This window comes from Thalassophryne amazonica, chromosome 8 (assembly GCF_902500255.1).
Source record: "Thalassophryne amazonica chromosome 8, fThaAma1.1, whole genome shotgun sequence".
Classification (NCBI taxonomy): Eukaryota; Metazoa; Chordata; class Actinopteri; order Batrachoidiformes; family Batrachoididae; genus Thalassophryne; species Thalassophryne amazonica.
This window is the reverse complement of record NC_047110.1, coordinates 68,385,976-68,404,024: the sequence shown is the minus strand read 5'-3', so window position 1 is coordinate 68,404,024 and position 18,049 is coordinate 68,385,976. Positions and strand designations below refer to the sequence as shown.

Sequence of the window (18,049 nt, the reverse complement as noted above, 5' to 3'; positions counted from 1 at the left end):
CCTATTTGTCCTTGATTTCCAAAGAGTTCTTTAACTCGCAGCATCTGTTATTTTCACATTATCAGTGGCAAGCACAGCTAACCTAAGCGTTACATCGATAACCGCTAATCGACTAACTGAAATGTTAACTTTGATAATGCTAAACTCATAAATTGCTAAAACATTTAGTTGATGCTGTTGCTAACCGCTAGCTTTTATTATGTGACTTTAGCTTTGTCATGATTTTTGTAAAATATAAAACACTGAAAATCAGACATAATGAGTTGAAATTATTTAATTTTGTAGCATAAACATGGAGGTGCCCAAAAAGGTATGGCACGCCAAGATTATGTACATAAATAATGGAATGAACAAATGAAATTAAGCAGTAGGCTCATGTCAACATACAGTCTATTCATAATTTAGAACATATTACGTAAATTAATAATATTAAGAAATAAAAATGCGCATGAAAAATTATTTTAGTGATCTGTTTAGTTTTTTTGTTTTTTTTTCTGGCTTGTCCTCCTACTCCTCCATCTCCTTCTGCTTATTGGGAATCATTTGAGGGTGGGCGCTAAAGGGGTTAAATACGTGTTAGCCTACGCAGCTAACAGCTACGTGCTCTTGCCTACACAACCGCCTTGATATGTTTGAGCTCCGGCTCATAAACAAACCGCAAGACATGTCCACTTTCCCACCGCATCATCACTTTTTCTTTGCATTTTCACCTTGTTTGCGTGTAATTTGCCAAAAAACTCAGAGAAAGTGCCATGTTTCTGTCCCCGGAAGTAGAGAAATTACATCATACGCGTCTAACACTTACTGACATGACCTCTCACATTTGCCTCGTCTTCCGTTCTCCAAAAAACTACACTTTTTGCGACTGCTTTTGCTGCTTGTAGCTGAAAACAAAACAGTATGTGCAACCGGAGCGGTTGTTCCCGTAACTGGTCAAATCCCGCGATATCACGCAGGGTTCAAACGAAGCTGCGCTGCCCTAATGGATTAGTGTATAAGCACCAATAGGAACAAACGTATGATTCTAGGGTTTGCAAATGTTTTTGCCCATTAAACTTTATTTTAAAAAAGGTTAGCTGACTTAAAGCTAGCAGAACTAAATTTAGTGGAAGTTAATTGTCTTGCCCAAGTTAGCTTGAAAGCTGTTCCGCTAAGGAAAAAGTTAGCTTCTCTAATTAGCTATTAGCTGATGAGCTAAACTGTGTCCACCACTGTTATTGAGCTGGTTAAATTCTAAGTGAATGAATATGCCGACACGCGGTAAACTTAGATGCTGGCCGTACATACTGCATGAATGCATAATTTGCTGATGAGAGAGCTGTGTGGTTTGCATCATTACTCACTGCTGCCTGCTGTCTCTGGTGCAGTATGCCAAGTGTCCTGCCTCCCCACACTCAGTCTGGGAGCCAGTGATGAGTGGGACTGTCACAGCCAGGGACATCTGGCTGCTCTGACGTCCCTCTCTTCCTCTCCCTCCAGGAGGCTCTGTGGTGTGGCTCGCCTGTCAGTAGAGATGTGTTAATGTGCTCCAACAGAGACGTGCTGTATAATCTAAACCTTTGTCCTACTTTAATGAACTCTGCAAACACTGCGAGGCGCCGAGGCGGGATTGCGGTGTCCCACACAACGCGGTAATGTCACTAACTGCTCGCCTGTACTGTAACTACGCCCTGCAGCATAACCAGGTGCAGGCGGTGGCGCCGACCCAACGCTTCTCCGAAATCCAGAGGAATCAGATGAAGAACCAGATGTGGAATGGGGTGCTCTGTGTCTGCCTGGTGGAGGGACAGGACATGCCACAGTGCAGCGAAGGCGACTTATACGTCCGCTTTCGACTGGGAGATCAGAAGTATAAGAGCAAGGTTGAACTTGCATTTTAAACATCTCTTTTCTCTCTTTCCTCAAATCCCTGCACCTCTTGAAGACTTTCTAGCACTACCTCTTACTTTCTCTCAGCAGGTGCCCGTCAGTGACTCACCTCCACCTTGGCTCACTGGGCCATGGCAGAGGCAGCTCATTAGACTGGGCAAGCCTGCCACTCACGTTTCCGTGCACTTCCAGTGCCGGGCTTCATTGCCTTCATTTGCATACCCAGCATGCCCTGTTCATCTACCTGTACTTGTTGGCCTCCCCCCTGATGATTTTGTGTCGCACTTGTCTCGTGTTGTCGTGTCATTTCTTTGTAAACCTCTCTGCTTTCCTCTCTGCTTGTTTGTTTGTTGAACAAAGCTGATTCTAATTGGAAGCTGTCAGTGTTTACAATCCCAGAGTGGCTACCGAGATGCACACATGCAAGCAACACACACACACGCACACACACACACACCAAAAAAAAAAAAAAAAAAAAAAACCCAGACACGCATCCACACACAACACACCTTTCTCCTCTGCTGCCTCTTTCTGGTTGGACTGAGTGAAGACTTTAAGTCCACCTCTCATGCACGAGCTGCTAAACCTGGTAGTGCATCAAATTTAAAATTGCATCTGTTTGAGTTTCCACATTAAATGCGCCACATCTGTGCCCTCAGAACCTTTGCATTCAGGCCAGTCCTCAGTGGAGAGAGCAGTTTGACTTCAATCATCTTCAAGAGCGTCAGGAACTTCTGCAGGTGGAGGTGTGCGCAAAGAGAGGGAGGAAGAGCGAGGAGTCCTGGGGCATGTGAGTGTTAATTTTGCTCACGTTTGCTCATCTGCAGAACCGTTGGGCCGAATGTGTTTCAATGGACCTGTTTTGTTCATCTTTTCTCAGGATTGAGATTGACCCGTCAAGACTTCGCCTTAATAAGAAGCAGTTTTACAACAATGTGCTGAACCCAGGAAAGGGCAGGCTGGTGTTTCTGGTCACCCCGAGACCCTGCTGGGGGGTCTCTCTGTCTGACATCCAAGCTGCTCCGCTGGAACAGGTTGAGGAAAGAAATGCAGTAGAGGAGAAATTTGTAAGCTATTTCACTTGACATATAAAGAAAGATTCTCTGTCAGTATATGAGACTGTACAACTCCTCACTCAGGGGGAGGAGGAGTAACAGGAAGACAGAGGACCGGAAGAACAGGAATAGTAGTAGCCAGTGAACCAGTAGTGAGCAGTATTTCTGGCATTTATATTTATGTATTTATAGTTACATTTTCAAATTGTTTTTTTTTTTTTTACTTTTATTAAAGTTCTATCTAATCTCTAATCTAATCCAATCTAATCTAATATAGCATTCCACTGCCATTTATCATTCAGTGTAGATTCAACATTGCAAGCAAACACTGAGTTTCTTATGGATTTCAAATCACACTGAAATGAGAAATATAATTTTTAAATATGTGCCTCTGGTTGAAATGTACTGCAATGTGTGAGTATTATTGTGTGAACACAAAATAACTTGAAGACTATTGATCCAATTTTTACCAAACTTGGTGAACTAAGGGTCAACCAATGACAAAGTGATTTAAATTGCAGAAAAATGGCCTAGAAGTCGAGGGACAAAAAAGAATTTGACCAATTGCTTATCCTACATCTTGCTTTTAGCTTGCCCTGGTTGTTCAAGGTCACCACAGGTAGATGCATGACGATTTGGCACAAGCTTTGATGCCCTTCCTGACACAATCCCAGTTGGAGATAAATACATACAACCCCTGGTCTTTCCAAGCAGCCTCCCAGCCAAGTACTAATCAGGACCTACTCTGCTTAACTTCAGAGCCTTTATTTGCGCATACCAAAATAATTATTAAAAAATTAACTAAATCCTATGCAGATCATGAGGACTATTGGTGCAGGTGATTATACCAGAAACAGATGAGAGTCTGTAACTCCCTCCTGGACAGGACACCACTCTGACGCAGGTTTCTTCCCCAGCCAAGGGTGGAATGGGACAATGCAGATGACTTGTTTTGTCTGAGGGCAAAGACAGGCACTGTGACCGGGTATCAAACCCAGATCTACACACTTGTAGCCAATCTCCTTATCTAGCTTTTGAAATCTTGGCTTGGAAAGAGGATGAACGTAATGTGCATGTTTGTGATGGTGGGAGGAACTTCATGCAAACTCCACACAGAAACGAACTGAGCATTTGTGAAATTGACTCCTAAAGTGTATTGATATGAGGCAAGAGTGTGAACCATTGTGCCATGGTGCTGCCAAAGGTTCTTGTGGTGAATGTAGGAAATAATCCTGTTGCACTTCACATTCTGAGGAACTGGTTGACGATTCACCTGAGGTTACTATTAAAAACTTATATAAAGTCATATACACCTTTTTTGATGGTCACATGACCATTGACATTGAGTGACCTTGAAAGGTTAAACTCAAGGTCAGAACTGTTTAAACAATTTTGCACCAATATGAATTAAATATGGTGGAAGCGTGTTAGGGTTAGAATGGTTTTCTATCGAGACCCAGAAAACACGAAATGCCCCTTTTTCTGGGCGTTGCCATGTTGAGAGCCCCGCCCGTACTGATTCATCAAGAACTCATTAATGTGTAAAGGGGCGGAGCGTGGGTGGCTCCGTGCGTGACGGAAGAGGCCTGAACACGTCCCCTTCCTGAGTGTGATGCACAAGCTAACATGTTAACCTCGGTTTGGGTGTTTATTAACTCATATTTTTGGGGACTGCATGGCGGTTCTCATAACAGTTTACTTTGGAGCCGACAATAAGAGTTATTAGCTGCATATTTCCTCAGTAATCGTGCATTAAGTGAACCTACCGACAGCTGCTAAAAATGCTAAATCAAATCAAATAAATTTTATTTATATAGCGCCAAATCACAACAAACAGTTGCCCCAAGGCGCTTTATATTGTAAGGCAAGGCCATACAATAATTACGTAAAAACCCCAAATGTCAAAACGACCCCCTGTGAGCAAGCACTTGGCGACAGTGGGAAGGAAAAAGTCCCTTTTAACAGGAAGAAACCTCCAGCAGAACCAGGGAGGGGCAGTCCTCTGCTGGGACTGGTTGGGGCTGAGGGAGAGAACCAGGAAAAAGACATGCTGTGGAGGGGAGCAGAGATCAATCACTAATGATTAAATGCAGAGTGGTGCATACAGAGCAAAAAGAGAAAGAAACACTCAGTGCATCATGGGAACCCCCCAGCAGTCTGTCTATAGCAGCATAACTAAGGGATGGTTCAGGGTCACCTGATCCAGCCCTAACTATAAGCTTTAGCAAAAAGGAAAGTTTTAAGCCTAATCTTAAAAGTAGAGAGGGTGTCTGTCTCCCTGATCTGAATTGTGAGCTGGTTCCACAGGAGAGGAGCCTGAAAGGTGAAGGCTCTGCCTCCCATTCTACTCTTACAAACCCTAGGAACTACAAGTAAGCCTGCAGTCTGAGAGCGAAGCGCTCTATTGGGGTGATATGGTACTATGAGGTCCCTAAGATAAGATGGGACCTGATTATTCAAAACCTTATAAGTAAGAAGAAGAATTTTAAATTCTATTCTAGAATTAACAGGAAGCCAATGAAGAGAGGCCAATATGGGTGAGATATGCTCTCTCCTTCTAGTCCCCGTCAGTACTCTAGCTGCAGCATTTTGAATTAACTGAAGGCTTTTCAGGGAACTTTTAGGACAACTTGATAATAATGAATTACAATAGTCCAGCCTAGAGGAAATAAATGCATGAATTAGTTTTTCAGCATCACTCTGAGACAAGACCTTTCTAATTTTAGAGATATTGCGTAAATGCAAAAAAGCAGTCCTACATATTTGTTTAATATGCGCATTGAATGACATATCCCCAGCCAGCTAACACTGTGAGTATGCAACATTAAATAAGACGAGAGTTTGACAGCATGAATATTGCAACGCCTTAGATGCAATGTCTTAGATGATCTGTTAGGTCGTTTCACCGCACAACAAGCCAGCTTATTCCAGGTGTTTGTAATAAAATACCCCAAACAGACACAACAAAACAACGACAAGTGGCACCGTTACACTCGGAGGCAATGAGAGAAGGAGTTCAGCCGCTGTCACTCAAAGCAACCACACCCACAATTATATATAATTTTATTAATTAAAACACCTTAAACTAATCACCTCCAGTACAGGAAAGTCTATAGAGACCAAAGCTGTTTTTTTTTTTTTTTTTGTAGCAGGCTGTAAACATGTTAATTTCTGCTCTAAAGTTGAATGTTTTAAAATGGGCTTCTATGGGAATGTGCTTGCTTTTGGAGCCAATCTCAAGTAGCCAGTCAACGAACTGCACTTCCTGGTTAGGGTCAAAAAGCTCAAATGTTGCAGCTTGGTCAAAACATGTAGCGTATGAGGAAGTGTTGTGCTCTCTGGTTATCCCTTGTTCAATCTGAAATCAATTTTATATTGCCATGGACCCAATACTAATATATATTTTAATGATGTTTTTTGGGGGGGAGCATACATTAATTCATTTGATCAGATGTGATCAGCAGGCACCTTCCTGTTCTATAAATCTTAATTTAGTTCACTTGATTCACCCCATTGTTGGTCCAGCCAACCTTGACATGAAGATATTTATAAACTAACATAAAAAACCCTCCAATAAACCAGGTTTTAGACATAGCACCCCTTGGGCACATATTGTGGCGTTTTGGAATTACCTTTCACTGCTATGCTGATGATACTCAGTTATACATGCCGATAACTGCTGGTAATCTCATCCGCATAAAATCCTTAGAAGATTGCCTTGCATCAGTGAAAAGCTGGATGTCTAGTAATTTCCTACTTTTAAACCCTGACAAGACTAAAATGATGGTTCTTGGTCCAGTGACACATCGGCATCAATTTGACCAGTTAGCACTTAGCCTAGGCTCGTGTGTCATACATCACACTGACAAAGTGAGGAACCTTGGTGTAATTTTTGACCCTACGTTGTCGTTTGACCTCCACATTAGAGATATTAGAGGACTGCGAAATATAGCGAAGATTCGTCCCATCCTCTCTATGGCTGATGCTGATACCCTGATTCATGCATTTGTTTCTTCTAGATTGGACTACTGCAATGTTCTATTTTCTGTGGACATTTCTACTTGCTGTCAAAAGTTTTCCAGACTTTTGACAGGAAGTAGAAAGTTTGATTACATTACACCCATTCTGGCATCTCTTCACTGGCTTCCTGTCCCTGTGAGATCAGGTTTTAAGGTTCTGTTACTAACCTATAAAATTATTCATGGACTGGCACCTCCCTACCTAACTGACCTACGTACCGGCCCGGGCTCTGTGTTCTCAGGGTGCAGGACTACTTTGTGTTCGTAGGGTGAATAAAAAGACTACGGGTCACAGAGCCTTCTCTTATCGTGCCCCTGTTCTGTGGAATGATCTCCCTGCGTCAATAAAACAGTCAGATATTGTAGAGACTTTCAAGTCCAGGCTTAAGATGCACTTGTTTTCCCTTTCGTATGGCTAGCATACTGGCATAGTATGTTACTATGGTTTTTACCCTTTTAAATTAATTTTATTACTAAACGGAGCGTGCTGTGGCCTCAAATTTATCTAAAGTCTGGGTCTTTTAGTGAAGCTTAGGGCTAGTGGCCGGCGATCACCTTAGTATTTCTTCTGTTTTTCTTGTTGCTAAATGCTGACAAATTATACTGTATTTGTTGTCTTTCTGCCGCCGGATTCTGTTTTTTCTCTCTGTTTAAGGTGCAGCTCCATCCAGAGATGGGAGTGGGCATTTTCTCCTGCAGGCCTCCCGTCTTGTGCACCAGCATGGACTCCCAAAATCTCCCAAAATTTCCTATATAATTTCCTGTATTGTCAGTTGTGTCGGTAGCATGGCCCAAGCAGAGGGTCACCCCTTTGAGTCTGGTCTGCTTGAGGTTTCTTCCTCAAATTATCAGAGGGAGTTTTTCCTTACCACTGTCGCCTGTGTACTTGCTCTAGGGGTTGGTAAGGTTAGACCTTACTTGTGTGAAGTGCTTTGAGGCAACTTTGTTGTGATTTGGTGCTATACAAATGAAAATAAATTGAATTGAAATTGCCCTCTCTCATATGGATGCCAGAGTAAAGTTAATTTTGCATACTTTTAAACATGGTAGTTTTGCTTTTAGTTTGCCCCAGAGCAAGGACAGTGGCAACAGTGATAAGGAAAAATTCCCTTGGGCGTTTTATGATTGTAGGAAGAAACCTCAAGCAGATCAGACTTGGGGGGGGGGGGGGGGGGGGTTGACTGTCTGCTTTAGCCATAATAATAAAATAAATAATAAAATAAATAAATAAACAAGGTACAAAAAGGAATTGTCAACATGCAAAGACAAATATGATAGAACTCAGCATCCATATAATTATCAAGTACAGTGGTCACAGTGACCAGTAATCACGCATGTGATGGTGCGTGCCCACAGTGCTACTACCACATTAGTCCCACAAAAAAATGTATCCATTTACATCTCAAAACTGTCTTCTGTTGAAAACATGATTGTAATGGGATTTATGTGGCAGAGGAGAATCAGAAGGAGACTTATGTTCAGAGAACTTCAAGTTCAGATTACTGCATGTTGTACCTGGATGTCCAACATTACCTGCTTGTGCAAAATAAGTAGACAGTTGTGCATCACCTAATGGACTTCCAAGGACTTTAAGTCACTAGCTTTTAGAGAGATCAGATAGAAAGATTTTTAGCATATTGTTTTGTAAAAATGAAACAATAGATATGCCTTTAGTATGTTTCTTTTTTTAAGAGTTTTATGTCCCAGTCACACGGCGCTAACAAAGGACATCAAAGCCAAAATGAAACAAGAAATCTGGACTTACGTTGGCTTTCGGAGACATCAATTAACCATCGTCCAGCTTCATTTCTGTAGCTGGCACTTTGTCAGAATTTTCAAATTGCTGAAAAATGTGAACGAATCCTGATGACAGCCTCAATTCATCTGTATTCCGATTTGCCTTCTGTCTTGACAGTTCCTCATCGTTTGCGAAGTTCCCGTACCGTCAGCATTCTGTTTGATTGTCGTCCAACTTCGTCCAACTTCCAGCCTCTCTCTCTCTCCAGCCTCTCAACGTCTCTGGCTAAGACTTGCGTGTGCGTGTTGTGTGTGCGTGTTACGTGTGTGCGTTGTCAAGACAATGCTGCTGCAGGTGGCTGTGGAGACCATAGACTTGCTGCAGAAATGGTCACACGCTGGCGCTTCATTTTGATTTTGTTGATAAGCGTCAGGGTCGCTGTTCACTTCATTTTTCTTTTGTTAGTTTCGGTTTCATTTCAGTCTTTTATGCGCTCTGCACTCGCAGGCTTTTCGGTGATGGGAGAAGTCCAGGCTCATTCGCCCACTTTTTCTCGACGATTTGTGACTTTGGGACTTTTTTCCTTCATTCAGCTAACACCGTGTGCCATGTGACCGGGCCTTTAGTTTTTAAGTTTAAGTTTTTTGATAGTATGTTTTTAGTGGGGTATTTATTAACTGTACATGCAAAACATTTTTGAGGTTTGCCTCTCCCTTTTTGCTTTGGATCACCAGAGCAGATCGAATATGGATATGAATGTTGATTTGGCACAACTTTTACACCAGTTGCTCTTTCTGATGCAACTCCACATTACATGGAGAATGGGCATGGGTGGTCTTGCAATGGGAACCATGTGTTTTGGAAGCTTATGTTTTTGTCAACACACTGCCACAAATTTTTTTTTGAATAACAATTTTATAATCATATACAGTAATTGTTTTTTCTCACTTCAGAGCTTAAAGAACTCATACAGAAGTGTGAAGGAAGTTGGCTTTCTTCAGGTCAAGGTCATAAAAGCGTCCGATCTTGCTGCTAAAGACCTCTATGGTAACCTGTAACCCCAGTAGTCTGATTACATGGCCACATGCCAATTTTATCAACAATATGTATCATTTTTTTTTCTTTAACAGGAAAAAGTGACCCTTTCTGTGTTGTTGAGCTTGGCAACAGCAAACTTCAGACTCAGACAATATACAAGACCCTTAATCCAGAATGGAAGAAAGCTTTGACATTGTAAGCATAAAGAAATATGGAAATGTATCTTTGTCCTTTTGTAGAACTGAATAAAATGTTCCTGTTCCTTTTATATTCCAGTCCAGTTAAAGACATACACGATGTGTTAGAGTTGACTGTCTTTGATGAGAATGTGGACAAACCTCCAGTGTTTTTAGGGAAAATGGCCATTCCCTTGCTGGCTGTAAGTTTTTATTAATTGTTATTACAACCCCTGGCAACAATTATGGAATCACCGGCCTTGGAGGATGTTCATTCAGTTGTTTAATTTTGTAGAAAAAAAGCAGATCACAGACATGACACAAAACTAAAGTCATTTCAAATGGCAACTTTCCAGGAAACTGGAGTCAACGTCTGTGACCGAACTGTAAGAAACCGCCTAAAGGAAATGGGATTTACATACAGAAAAGTTAAACGAAAGCCATCATTAACACCTAAACAGAAAAAACCAAGGTTACAATGGGCTAAGGAAAAGCAATCGTGGACTGTGGATGACTGGATGAAAGTCATATTCAGTGATGAATCTCGAATCTGCATTGGGCAAGGTGATGATGCTGGAACGTTTGTTTGGTGCCGTTCCAATGAGATTTATAAAGATGACTGCCTGAAGAGAACATGTAAATTTCCACAGTCATTGATGATATGGGGCTGCATGTCAGGTAAAGGCACTGGGGAGATGGCTGTCATTACATCATCAATAAATGCACAAGTTTACGTTGATATTTTGGACACTTTTCTTATCCCATCAATTGAAAGGATGTTTGGGGATGATGAAATCATTTTTCAAGATGATAATGCAGCTTGCCATAGAGCAAAACCTGTGAAAACATTCCTTGCAAAAAGACACATAGGGTCAATGTCATGGCCAATCTTTGGTGCAAGTTGAAGAAAATGGTCCATGACAAGGCTCCAACCTGCAAAGCTGATCTGGCAACAGCAATCAGAGAAAGTTGCAGCCAGATTGATGAAGAGTGCTGTTTGTCACTCATTAAGTCCATGCCTCAGAGACTGCAAGCTGTTATAAAAGCCAGAGGTGGTGCAACAAAATACTAGTGATGTGTTGGAGCGTTCTTTTGTTTTTCATGATTCCATAATTTTTTCCTCAGAATTGAGTGATTCCATATTTTTTCCCTCTGCTTGGTCTAAAAAAGTAACCATTACTGACTGCCACAATTTTTTTTCCTGATTTCTTATAGTGTTTCTTAAAGCCAGGAAGTTGCCATTTGAAATGACTTTAGTTTTGTGTCATGTCTGTGATCTGCTTTTTTTCTACAAAATTAAACAACTGAATGAACATCCTCTGAGGCCGGTGATTCCATAATTTTTGCCAGGGGTTGTATTATCAGACAGGACAATATGATAAGTCCTAAAATGCTAAGAACTTGTATGTGATTTTCTGACCATGTCTGTGTAATTTTTCCAATACTGATGTATTTTACAATTCCACAAGATTGAGAATGGACAGGAGGTATGCCTGTCCCTGAAGAAAGAAGACTTGAAACATTTATGCAAAGGGACCATCACACTGGAATTGGAGGTTATCTATAACCAAGTAAGCATCAAGTAAAATGTATTCTGAATTGTTATTATCATATGGATATATTGACCAGGGGTGCAAAATATTTGACAATATTACGACATTATCTGATATTATAGAATGGTGTTGGAAATAACCAGTAGAAAACAAAATCGGATTTGATACAAGTCATGTTGTGGGTTTTCCTTTAGAGGAACAGAATATTTGTTTCACAGTTTGAGTTGATGTTTTGTTAGACTGCTGCGTCATTTAAGTACGTCCAAACAAATGCATTTATTAACAGATTACAGTAGGTTTTTATAGACAGAGGAAAAGGTCCTAAATGTAATATTAACACTTGAGATCCATTTTGATGCAGGTTATGGTAAAGTTTTTAATTTTCTCTCTTCATTTCTTTGTTGCAGATCAGAGCAAGTGTTAGAACCTTCCAACCAAAGGAGATAAAATTTACAGAAGAATGCCCAAAATTCTCCAAAAAGGCATGTTGTATTCAAATGTATCAAATGGAACTGAACATCATAGTGTTTCCTTTACATCCCACAAATAAATTAACAACAGCAAAACTACATAGATCTGTAGCTTCCATTGTTCAAAGTCAAACTAATTTGTTTAATTGCCTTTAAACTTCTAACAACACAAATACAGGATTGTAAAGCTGAGTCAACTTCATTGCAAACTGACAAACATGCCCATTATCGAATGACACTATTGTGTTTTGTTCCAATTATTTTCCTTTAGATTCTTGCCCGGAATATAGCTCGGGTTCGAAAACTCAGCACAGCAGTTCTGCACTCGTTACAGTACATTAAAAGCTGTTTTCAATGGGAGAGCACGCAACGGAGTCTAATAGCCTTTCTGGTAAGTCATTGCCTCACGTTAATGAACTCTCCTTAAGCCTTGGGGCAAGCAAGTTTTGTCCCATTTCACTGCAGCCCAGTTTTAACTCTAACATTTTATGTGAATTAGTCGTTAAGGAGTAGCTTTGGTTTAGCTGTTTTCTCTCCCTCTGCCTGTCTTTTCCCCATGAAAAACAATGGCTGCCTTCTGTTTCCATCCCATGTGTATGTGATGGATGTGCTTTATCCTTTAACTCAAACTCCACTTGGCTTTCCCCTCACTTCTGATGACATTAGAGTGTATTTGAAGGGTGGGGTTTTGGCGTTTGTACATTTTACTTCTTAGCAAAGCCTCTTCACCCGGGGGACGGTGTGTAATGAGGATCACAGTCTGGGCTTCTGTGGGCAAAGGAGTGACATTCAGCCTCTGAGATTTGAACCTTGTTTAAATGTCTGTGTTTAGCTGTTTTTAATGAGGGTATGTGATCTAAGGTCCTAAGCTTAAATAATCTTAAATCACCCCGTGAATCCCCCTTCAGTACAGCACATGTAATGTCATGATTAAGAGTGAACACTTGCCAGGAAAGCCCTGGCAGCGCTGTGTCAGGGTGAGGAAACGGTCACAGACAGGGTGTGTGAAGAACTCTCATTTCACCGCCTTTCTTCTGTCTGTCTCAGGATGACATGCAATTCATACCTGGTGTATTCTATAAGCCCTTCTCACTGATCCCGAGGTGCAAATCCCTTCAGGCAGTGGACAAGCACAATGTATCACAAACCTTTAGAAGAGCAAAAGCAGACAGACGGGCAAGCAGACACACAGACAGGAAGATAGAGAACAATGCTGGCGATTGTATAAGGGCAGAGTGGGAGGCAGAATACTATCTGGGAAAGAAAGTTGGAGCACGGAAAGAGAAAGACTGGTAGAGTGCACTCTGTGGAGGCAGATAGGAAGAGACCTGCAGGCAGGCAGGGATATGGGCAGGAGAGCAGGATCGGCAGTCTGACAGGTGACAGGTCAGCGGGATGGGGCCATCTTCCTCCACCTATAATTAGATCCTCTGCAGGCGATGGGAATGTGTGGTGGCACACTCTAATCTTTCATTTCTACTTCTGATCCACCTGCTGTTTTGGAGTACAGCACACAAATAGAGATCTTGGAATGAAAGAGAATAACTCGCAGAAGTAGTGTTTTTATTTTTATGATCATTTCTTACTTGATGGTGCATCTCCAATGAGTGATTATAATCTGTTGATTATTAATTGATGGACTCTTTGATTTATTCTGTCCCATGTGTAACGGAGTCCAGCAGGTGTCGCTGTGCAGATGTAGTTAGTAAACCTCACTCCCAACAGCTCAAAAGGATTCTCTGGTCACAAGGCCAGAGCCCTGGGTTTTAGCCTTCTGGTTAGAGAGTCCGACTCCCATGCCGGAGATCGTGAGTTTGCGTCCCGAGGGGAGCGAATGGGCGGAGTCATAACAACACAACGCAGAGTGCAGCCACTACTATGGTGCCGTGTACCCGGATGGGAGTGAGTTTAGGGGGGTTAGTGTGACGGAGGCCAGCAGGTGTCGCTGTGCAGATGTAGTTAGTAAACCTCACTCCCAACAGCTCAAAAGGATTCTCTGGTCACAAGGCCAGAGCCCTGGGTTTTAGCCTTCTGGTTAGAGAGTCCGACTCCCATGCCGCAGATCGCGAGTTCGCGTCCCGAGGGGAGCAAATGGGCGGAGTCATAACAACACAACGCAGAGTGCAGCCGCTACACATGCAAACAAATATGGCGGGCACTTTCCATCCGTCTGTCCATTCATTAACCCAGCCTTTAGTTTTGTCCGGACCATTATAAGTTGCTACCATGGGTGTTGTCAGTTATGATGATATTTATTGCTGATTGGACACAATACAAGACCAACACAAGAATTGTACTATCACTTGGAGACATTTATTTCCAAATCATCTGTCTGTCCATGAGTCTTAGAAGCACAGATCCTCATAAACGGGTTGGTGGATTTCAATGAAACTTGATACAGTGGTTGCACACCATATGAACATGTGCACAAAGGAAAATTATTCTAGTATGACATCTTTGAGGGGAGATAATTGGAATTTTGTATTTGATCCATCACATGATATTGCCCTAGTAAGCGTAATTCCTTCCAAACCACTTTATGGATTTCAGTGAAATTTCACACAGGGGATAGTGCACCATTGCAAGATGTGCGGGAAGGAAAATAATTCCAGTTTGACGTCTTCAGATTTTTGTTGTTACTTTTGTTTAATATGACACATTTGTCAATTAATTGTACAGAGATTGACAAGTTTGTTAATTGAGGTATTTCATTAAAGATTTACTACCATTGATGCAAGCAGCTACTGGTAGTAGGGCAGAGTGGGGGTTATTATTTTGTGAGCTTGATCACAGAACTCTATAGTTTTAATATCTTTATGCATTTTTAAGAAACCTCTTAACCAATAGGAAGTTGGTTTAAAGTGGAAAAATTTTGAGATTGACTTGTTTTGCATGATTGTCAAAAACCAATTTAATTTCCTTGGGATTGTTACTTCATGAAACAAGTCATCCGTATTTAGTCCTGACTGGTATTGTAATTGCTCTGCCATTCGTCAGCCTGTTGCACCACTTTGTAAATGTGATATAAATCGAATGAATTTTCAGATTAGCTCCAAAATCTACATCAACATTCTTCACGTCAACCTCTCACATGACTTTGACCTTGGTGTGACTTTTGCAACCTATGCCAAAGGGACATACAATCACTGAACAGTATTTTTTGAAGATGCTACCTTACATTTCAAAATCACCTCATATCTGCTTTAAAAGTTAGTTAAAAACTTTAAAATCAAAGGCAGCAATTTAATAAAAGTTTTAAACACTTCATCATAAATTAAACAGAAAAGGAACAAATTCTAAAATTTTACACAGCAAAACAAGTCAACACAATTTGGTATTGTTTTCCTTAATAAATTAGTGAAATGTATGTTTTTGCCTCAGCTAAATAATTATTCATTGTATTATTTCAGCAGTGCCCCAGTGTGCTGCATCCCCGTCGTCTTTTGTATTTGTAATTCTTGTGGCATGACCCACAGCTGCTTTATCATGCTGCTGTTTTCAATACAAAAAGCTCTGTTTTCAGAAAATGACACCGCACCGGCTGATATTTTTAAAAGCAGACAGCAACAGAGTAGTTGTAGTATGCTTTTTGTCAAAGGTGCATGGTGAAAGTTTCCCAGAGAGTGAATCAGCTTCTTTCTGTTCATCACCCACTAAGAAGCAAACTGTGAGTTCAACAAGGGAAACGTTTGAGATTTTCAGTGATTTTTTAAAATATTTTCAAGCAAATAACATTGGCAGAAAGAAGCGGTGGGGGGGCACATCTAACCTAGTCACTTCGATAACCGCTAAATCTGCAAAGTGAAAAGTTAACTGTGATAAGGCTGAACAAATAAACCATGAAAACATTGATTCTCATCTGCTTCACGCTTTGGAGTCAGGAGATGAGATGAGCAGCTGCACCAGTGGGCTTCAGGTGCTATAGGGTTTACTGTTCATTACATACAATTTATCCACAGCACAGAAAAATTTTAAGTGAATTGGAAATATTCAGGAAGAACATGTATGATTTTAGGGTTCACAAACATTTTTGACTTTTACATTTTATTTTTAAAAGATAGCTGACTTAAAGTTAGCAGAAAAAAATTAGTAGAAGCTAACAGATCTGTAGAATATCCGAGGTTCGCTTCTGACCTGGTGTTCTTTTGTGTGTGGAGTTTGCGTGTTTGTGTGGGTTCTCGCCAGGTGTCTTGGCTTCTTCCCACTTTCAAAGACATGCAGGTTAGATGAACTGAAAACTTTACATTAACCGTAGGTGTGAGTGAGCAACCCGGTCTCACGGCAAGTCGTGATTCAGCAGCACAAAAGATACATTAATTTATTGGTTTGTGATATTGTGACGAAAAGTGTCTCATTTTCGTCACGGCAGCACAAATTCATTCTCATTCATTCCGTGATGGCTGCACTAAATTAAAAGTGAAGAGGGGGGGTCAGGGTGGTTAGGGTTAGGGTGGGGAGAAAGAGTAAGATTAGGTTATGGTTAAGGTTAGGGTCGGGGGTAAGAGTAGGGTTAGGAATAGTGAGTTAAAAAACACCCCATGAAAATTTGACGCATTTCGTCACGGGAGCATGAAAAAAAACAACAAAAATGTGACACTGGGCTGGAGTGAGCGTTTCATTGAGTTTGCCTATAATTAAAGTATTCACAGTGCTTCACTTTTCCCACATTTTATGTTACAGTTTTATTCCAAACTAGAGTAAATTCATTTTTTCTCTCAAAATTCTACTCACAACACCCCATAATGACAACATGATTTATTTTTTTTAACAAATTTCTTAAAAATAAAAAAAACCTTATGAAATCACATGTGCATAAGTATTCACATCCTTTGCTCAATACTTTGTTGATCCACCTTTGGCAGTAATTACAGCCTCAAGTCTTCTTGAATATGATGCCATAAGCTTGGTGCATCAATCTTTGGGAAATTTTGCCCATTCCTCTTTGCAACACCTCTCAAGCTCCATCAGGTTGGATGGGGAGTGTTGGTGCACAGCTCTTTTCAGATCCCTTCAGAGATGTTTAATCAGATTTAGGTCTGGGCTCTGACTGGGCCACTCAAGGACATTCACAGAGTTGTCCTGAAGCCAATCATTTCATATCTTGGTTGTGTGGTTAGGGTCATTGTCCTGCTGAAAGATGAACCATCGCCCCAGTCAGAGGTCAAGAGCTTCACTGTAGGGATGATGCCTGGTTTCCTCCAAACATGATGCCTGGGATTCATACCAAAGAGTTCAATCTTTATCTCATCAGACTAGAGAATTTTGTTTCTCATGGTCTGAGAGTCCTTCAGGTACTTTTTGGCAAACTCCAGGGGGGCTGCCATGTGCCTTTTACTAAGGAGTGGCTTCTATATGGCCACTCTACCATACAGGCCTGATTGATGGATTGCTGCAGAGATGGTTGTCCTTCTGGAAAGTTCTCCTCTCTCCACAGTGGAATGCAGGAGCTCTGACAGAGTGACCATTGGGTTCTTGGTCACCTCCCTGACTAAGGCCCTTCTCCCCCGATTGCTCAGTTTAGACAAGTGGCCAGCTCTAGGAAGAGTCCTGGTGGATCTGAACTTCTTCCATTTATGGCTGATGGAGACCACTGTGCTCATTGGGACCTTCAAAGCAGCAGAAATGTTTCTGTACCCTTCCCCAGATTTGTGCCTCAAGACAATCCTATCTCAGAGGTCTACAGACAATTCTTGTTTGGTTTGTACTCTGACATGCACTGTCAACTGTGGGACCTTATATGTAGACAGGTGTGTGCCTTTCCAATTCATGTCCAGTCAACTGAATTTACCCCAGGTGGGCTCCAATTAAGATGTAGAAACATCTCAAGGATAATCAGTGGAAACAGGATGCACCTGAGCTCAATTTACAACTCCATGGCAAAGGTTGCGAAAGCTTGCATACATGTGATTTCTCAGGGTTTCTTTTTCAAATATTTTTAATAAATTTGCAAACATCTAAAAAAAAACATTTTCTCTCATTGCCATTATGGGGTATTGTGTGTAGAATTTTGAGAGAAAAAAAAGAAAAGAATTTAATCCATTGTGGAATAAGGCTGTAACATAACAAAATATGGAAAATTGAAGCGCTGAGAATACTTTCTGGATGCACTGTCTGTGAAGTAGACTGGTGGC

The 18,049-nt window shown here is 41.2% G+C and overlaps 1 protein-coding gene across 4 annotated transcripts in view; it reads left to right on the top strand.

Annotated features, from left to right (window-relative positions):
- The window catches only part of mctp2a (multiple C2 domains, transmembrane 2a), a 79,347-nt gene that overhangs the window by 18,683 nt on the left and 42,615 nt on the right, over positions 1-18,049 (top strand). For all 4 annotated transcript variants that reach the window (XM_034176555.1, XM_034176556.1, XM_034176554.1 and 1 more), the window contains exons 9-17: positions 1,677-1,862; positions 2,529-2,659; positions 2,750-2,936; positions 9,635-9,728; positions 9,812-9,914; positions 9,996-10,098; positions 11,365-11,466; positions 11,856-11,930; positions 12,190-12,309. In XM_034176555.1, coding sequence (XP_034032446.1) covers positions 1,677-1,862; positions 2,529-2,659; positions 2,750-2,936; positions 9,635-9,728; positions 9,812-9,914; positions 9,996-10,098; positions 11,365-11,466; positions 11,856-11,930; positions 12,190-12,309 — 1,101 coding nt within the window. The remainder of the gene's footprint in view (positions 1-1,676; positions 1,863-2,528; positions 2,660-2,749; positions 2,937-9,634; positions 9,729-9,811; positions 9,915-9,995; positions 10,099-11,364; positions 11,467-11,855; positions 11,931-12,189; positions 12,310-18,049) is intronic.